The sequence below is a fragment of the Zosterops lateralis genome (genome assembly GCF_965231275.1).
Source record: "Zosterops lateralis genome assembly, chromosome: 23".
Taxonomy (NCBI): Eukaryota; Metazoa; Chordata; class Aves; order Passeriformes; family Zosteropidae; genus Zosterops; species Zosterops lateralis.
In genome coordinates, this window is record NC_139783.1 from 6,963,050 (window position 1) to 6,969,107 (window position 6,058).

Consider the following 6,058-nt stretch of genomic DNA (forward strand, 5'->3'; position numbering starts at 1 on the left):
TGGGGCTGGGGCAGTGACCGCCCCACCTACACAGAACTTGCCCTGGCCCCCAAACACACCCTGGAGATGTCTGGGGCCATTCATCATTTCTCTGCTCTCCAGCACTGAGGCAACGGACTGTGGCTGCAGCTCTGAGCTGGTGCCCAAGGCAACCACCTCTGGCAATGGGGCTGCAGGGAGCTGCTCTCAGGAAACCCCCCAAGAGCTGGGGAGTGCCCCAAAACTGCCTCAGAAACATGAGATACTGCAAAATCTGTGCAGGAATGTGAATCAATATGAATGTGAATCAATGTGAATCAGTCAATCAATAACAGGTTCCCCCTCTTTTCATCATCCCCAGCCTTTGGCTGTCTCATTTCAGACCCCACCCCACCTCCCCAGTCCCAATACCAACTCATCCCACCCCTGCTGGCATCAAGACCCCCTTCCCAAGCCCTATTTCCTCCATTTCACACCTCCTAAACCCCATCCCACCCATCCTGCCCCACTCAATGCCCACTCACCCCTCTCTTATTTGCATCCCACTTTGCTGAATCCTCTTCCAACCCCCTCCCAACCTGAGAGGCTGTGGAATCAAGTAATTCTGGGGTGGGATTGAGTGGTTTTCAGTGATATCGAGTGGTTGTGAGGTGACAAATAAAACCCCCTTGTCCCTTTGAGCACCAAGACAGGGAGAAAATTACACCAAATACCACCCATACTCCCAAATGCTCCAAAGTATCTCTCTGAATCCCAGATCCCCTTGAAACGCTAGAAAAAAGTGAGCCTATAGATGCCCTTGATGAGTTTATTGATTTTTATTGAAATTTGTCTATTTTAAAGGGATGGAGATCAATCAAAAGAATATTAGGGACAACCAAACAAAAGGACCACCAGTCCAGTGTCGTCCCAAAGGAGATTACAGTGAATGTGGGTCACCAGGGCTCTGCCCAGTGTGTGTCCTCCAATGGGGGATGGAGTTGGAGCAGAGCACGAAGCTCTTCCCACATTTGGGGCACTCTCAGGGCTTCCCTTACCGGTGACTCTGTTGGTGTCTGGTCAAGTGAGAGCTCCTGGTGAAGCTCTTCCCACACTGGGGACATTCGTGGGGCCTCTCCCCAGTGTGGATGCACCGGTGAGTGATGAGGTGGGAGTTTCGCTTGAAGCCCTTCCTGCAGTCGGGGCAGCGGAAGGGCCTCTCCTCTCTGTGAATCCACTGGTGCCTGAGGAGAAGGGAGCTGGTCTGAAACCTCTTCCACACTCAGAACACTCATAGGGCCTCTCCCCAGTGTGGTTCATTTGGTGTCTGATCAGCTCGGACCTCTGGTTGAAGCCCTTCCCACATTCCCCACACTTGTATGGCCTTTCCTCAGCGTGGGTGTTCTGGTGGCGGATCAAGTTGGATCTGCGGCTGAAGCTCTTCCCACATTGCTCACACTCATAGGGCCGTTCCCTGGTGTGGATCCTCTGGTGGCTGATCAGGCTGGATCTCAGGCTGAAGCTCATCCCACATTCCCCACACTCATGGGGCCTCTCCCCAGTGTGGATGCGCCGGTGGGTGATGAGGGTGGAGTTGTGCTGGAAGCCCTTCCTGCAGTCGGGGCAGCGGAAGGGCCTCTCATCAGTGTGAATGCGCTCATGCAGGAGGAGACTGGAGCTGGCGTGAAACCTCTTCCCACACTGGGGACACTCGTAGGGCCTCTCCCCAGTGTGGATCCTCTGGTGGCTGATCAGGTGGTGTCTCTGGCTGAAGCTCTTCCCACACTCCAAGCACTTATGGGGCCTCTCCCCATCATGAAGCTGTTCATGGACCAGCTCAGAGCCCTGGCTGAAGCTCTGTCCACCTTCCTGGCACTGGGGGGGTCTTTCCTCCTCAGAGAACCCTGGGATGCGTTTGGAGCCCCTTTTTCTAAGGGATCTCCGGGGCTTTTCCTCCCCATTGGATTTGGTTTCCTTGAAGCTCCTCAAAATGGCTTCATCCATGAGGTTCTGCTGTGGTGATTTGTCCTCCCTGGTCTCCATCCTCAGTTCCTTGTCTGGGGGAGGAAGGACAAGGAGAGGATGGGATTTGCCTCCGTGCCAGAGGGAAGGGGATCCCCCCAGTCCATCCCCAGCAAGACAGTGTTGGCAGAGGGGTTGTCTTGCAACCGGGGGCCATGCTGGGCTGGGAGATGGAGCAGGAGAGAGGGGGAAAGGGGCACTGACTTCCTCCTCACCTGCCTGGCTGTCCTGGGCCATCTTCCACTTCCTCAAAGCCTTCTCCTCCATCCAGCCAAGGTCTGAGAATGGGAAATCTTGGTAAGGGGAAAAACAAGGGATGAGCATCCTGAGTTTGAAGGTCCCTCTGCCCAAGTCCATCTCTCAAAGTCACCGCCCATCTGGGGTCCATAAAAACCTTCCAAACACCAAGATGCACCCCAAAAAATGCCTCCCAGCAGTTCCCTGTCTCAGGTCTCTCCCCTTTGGTGTTCAGGGGTTCCCCCCTGTCCCACCTGCTGGGGGTCATGATTGTATTGGGGGTCCCCCGTCTACTCAGGCCCTGCCCTCCCCAGGCTACTGAGAGTCTCAGGAATCTGAAGAGTTCTCTGGTTTCCCTCTCCCACTCAGGGATCCTGGGGGTTTTGAGTCCCCAGGGTCCCTTCTCCCCTTATTCTCTGCTTTGGGGTGCAGGGGGTCCAAGGAGTCGCCCCTGCCCCTCTCCAGGCTGTTGAGGGTCCCGCCAATCGCGGCGCTCCCCCCTCTCTGGGCTCCCCACTTTGGGCTCCTGGGGGACACAGGGCTCTGCTCCTCCAGGCTGCCTCTGCCAGCAGCTGCCACTGGGACCCCCCAATGTCTCCCCAAGAGGCACTTTCCACTAACCTTTGGAGTTCTCCATTCTCCAGATATCCCTCCCAAAAAACCCAACCCAGGGACCCCCCAGGATATCTGGGCCCAGCTCCCCCTCCCTGGTCACCTGTGGGATGGGGGGTGATGATCCCACGGGTGGGGGGCTGTGAATTCAGGGAGTGCTCAAGCTCGTGGTTCCTTCTCTGTTAAGGGTAGAAGGTTCTTAGCTCAGGAACTGGCTGACCTCATTGAGAAGGCTTTAAACTAGGTTTGAAGGGGGAAGGGGATGCAGCTGGGCTGCCTGGAAGCAGACCCAAGGGTGCTAAGCCTGAGTTAGGGCTGAAATCAGTAGCCCAGCTGAAGGGCATGTACACCAATGCACGTAGCATTGGTAACAAACAGGAGGAGCTGGAGGTCATGGGGCAACAGCAAAGCTGTGATGTAGTCACCATGACAGAAACGTGGTGGGATGACTCACACAGCTGGAGCACTGCACTCCATGGCTACGGGCTCTTCAGAAGAGACAGGAAAGGGAGAAGAGGTGCAGGGGTGGCCCTTTATATTAAGAAGGTTTTTGATGCAATAGGTATTGAAACTAATGAAGATTCAGTTGAATGCCTATGGGTGGGAATTAAGGTGAGAGCCAACAAGGCTGACATCCTACTGGGAGTCTGTTATCATCCACCCAACCAGGAGGAAGAGCTGGACAACTTATTCTATCAGCAGCTGGAGAATGTTTCAGGATCATCAGCCCTTGTTCTTGTAGGTGACTTCAACCTGCCAGACATCTGCTGGGAACTTAATACAGCAGAAATGAGGCAGTCCAGGAAATTTTTAGAGTGCATGGATGATAACTTTTTGTCACAGTTGGTAGGTGAGCCCACCAGGGGAGAGACTATGTTAGATTTATTGTTCACAAATAGAGATGGGCTGGTGGGAGATGTGGTGGTTGGAGGCCGACTGGGGCAGAGTGATCATGAAATTACAGAGTTCTCGATATTTGGTGAAATCAGGAGGAACATCAATAGGACTCTTTCATTGGACTTCCAGAGGGCAGACTTTGGCCTATTTAGGAGACTCTTTCAGAGAGTTCCTTGAGAAGCAGCCTTTAAAAACAAAGGAGTCCAGGAAAGCTGGGTGTTCTTCAAAACAGAGATTTTGAGGGCACAGGAACAGACTGTCCCTGTGTGCCAAAAGATGAGTCGACGAGGCAAATGCCCAGCCTGAATGGGCAAAGAGGTTTTGGATGAACTCAGGAATAAACAGAGGATGTATCATTTTTGTAAGGAGGGTCAGGTCCCTCAGGAAGTATTTCAGGGGCTGCTAGACAATGGAGGAAAAAAATTAGGGAGGCCAAAGGTCAGTTTGAACTCAAAATGGCAATTTCTGTAAAGGACAATACAAAATGTTTCTATAAATACAAAAATGGTAAAAGGAAAGGTAAGGCCAACCTTTGCTCTCAATAGAATAAGGGAGGGAACTTAGTAACTGCTGATGAGGAGAAGGCAGAAGTGCTTAATGCCTTCTTTGCCTCAGTCTTCAGTGGGAAGACAACTTGCCTTTTGGACAACTGCCCTCCTGGGCTGGTAGATGGTGTCAGTGAGCAGAATGGTGCCCCTGTGTCATCCAGGAGGAGGCAGTCAGAGAACAGCTGAGATGCTTGGACTCTATAAATCTCTGGGTCCAGATGGGATCCACCCCAGGGTGAGGAGGGAGCTGGCAGATGAGCTTGTGAAGCCACTCTCCATCATTTACCAACAGTCCTGGCTCACTGCTGAGGTTCCAGGTGACTGGAAGCTGCCAATGTGACACCCATTCACAAGAAGGGTGGGAAGGAGGATCCCAGTAATTATAGCCCAGTCAGCCTGACCTCAGTACCCGGTAAAGGTAATGGAGCAGTTTATATTGAGTGTCATCACACAGCACCTACAGGATGGCCAGGGTGTCAGAGCCAGCCAGCACGGGTTTAGGAGGGGTGGGTCGTGTTTGACCAGCCTGGTCTCCTTTGATGACCAGGTGACCTGCCTGGTGGATGCAGGAAGGGCTGTGGATGTCTGTCTGGACTTCAGCAAGGCCTTTGGCAGTGTCTCCCACAGCACACTCCTGGATAAGCTGGCAGCCCGGGGCTTGGACTGGAGCACTCTTTGCTGGGTTAGGAACTGGCTGCATGGCCAGGCCCAGAGAGTGGTGGGGAATGGTGCTGCATCCAGCTGGGGACAGGCACCAGTGCTGTTCCTCAGGGGTCTGTGCTGGGGCCAGCTCTGTTCAGTATTTGTATTGACGACATGGATGAGGCTATTGAGTCTCTCATTAGTAAATTTGTAGATGACACTAAGCTGGGAACATTTGTTGATCTGTTGGCAGGTGGGAGGGCTCTGCAGAGAGACCTGGAATGGTTGGATGGGTGGGCAGAGTGCAACAAGATGGAGTTTAATGAGTCCAAGTGCCAAGTCCTGCACTTTGGCCACAATAACCCCTGCAGTGCTCTAGGCTGGGGATGGTGTGGCTGGACAGTGCCCAGGCAGAAAGGGACCTGGGGGTTCTGGTCAGCAGCGGCTGAACATGAGCCTGCAGTGTGCCCAGGTGGCCAAGAGGGCCAATGGCACCTGGCCTGGATCAGGAATGGTGTGGCCAGCAGGAGCAGGGAGCTCATTCTTCCCCTGGACTCAGCACTGGTGAGGCCACACCTTGAGTGCTGTGTCCAGTTCTGGCCCCTCAGTTTAGGAAGGACCTTGAGACGCTTGAACGTGTCCAGAGGAGGCAACGAGGCTGGTGAGGGGCTTGGAAAACAAGCCAGAGGAAGAACGACTGAGGGAGCTGGGGGTGTTTAGCCTGGAGAAAAGGAGACTCAGAGGTAACCTTATCACTCTCTACAACTTCCTGAAGGGGGGTTGCAGACAGCTGGGGCTTGGTCTCTTTGTCCAGGCAGCAACTGACAGAAGGACAGGACACAGTCTTCAGCTGTGACAAGGGAAATATAGGTTGGATAGTAGGAAGAAGTTTTTCACGGAAACAGTGATTAAATACTGGAATAGTCTGCCTGGGGAGGTGGTGGAGTCACCATCCCTGGATGTGTTTAAGAAGAGACTGGATGTGGCACTCAATGCCATGATCCAGTTGAGGTGTCAGGGCTGGGTTGGACTCGATGATCTTGAAGGTATCTTCCAACCTACACATTCTGTGATTCTGTGATGGGACCCTGACTGGGGTTACTGGGAGCCACCAGAGCCACGCAGGAAACCAGCTGTGCACA

General features: G+C 53.5%; 1 protein-coding gene across 1 annotated transcript; it reads right to left on the reverse strand.

Annotated features, from left to right (window-relative positions):
- Positions 1–690: 690 nt before the first annotated feature.
- Positions 691–2,625, reverse strand: LOC310918371 (uncharacterized protein). The gene is made up of 2 exons (XM_083877230.1): positions 2,196–2,625; positions 691–2,015 (listed from the first exon to the last, which is right to left on the reverse strand). The coding sequence occupies exons 1-2, from the start codon at positions 2,335–2,337 to the stop codon at positions 1,039–1,041; spliced, it is 1,119 nt and encodes a 372-aa protein (XP_083733356.1). The 5' UTR covers positions 2,338–2,625; the 3' UTR covers positions 691–1,038.
- Between the last annotated feature and the right edge of the window lie 3,433 nt (positions 2,626–6,058).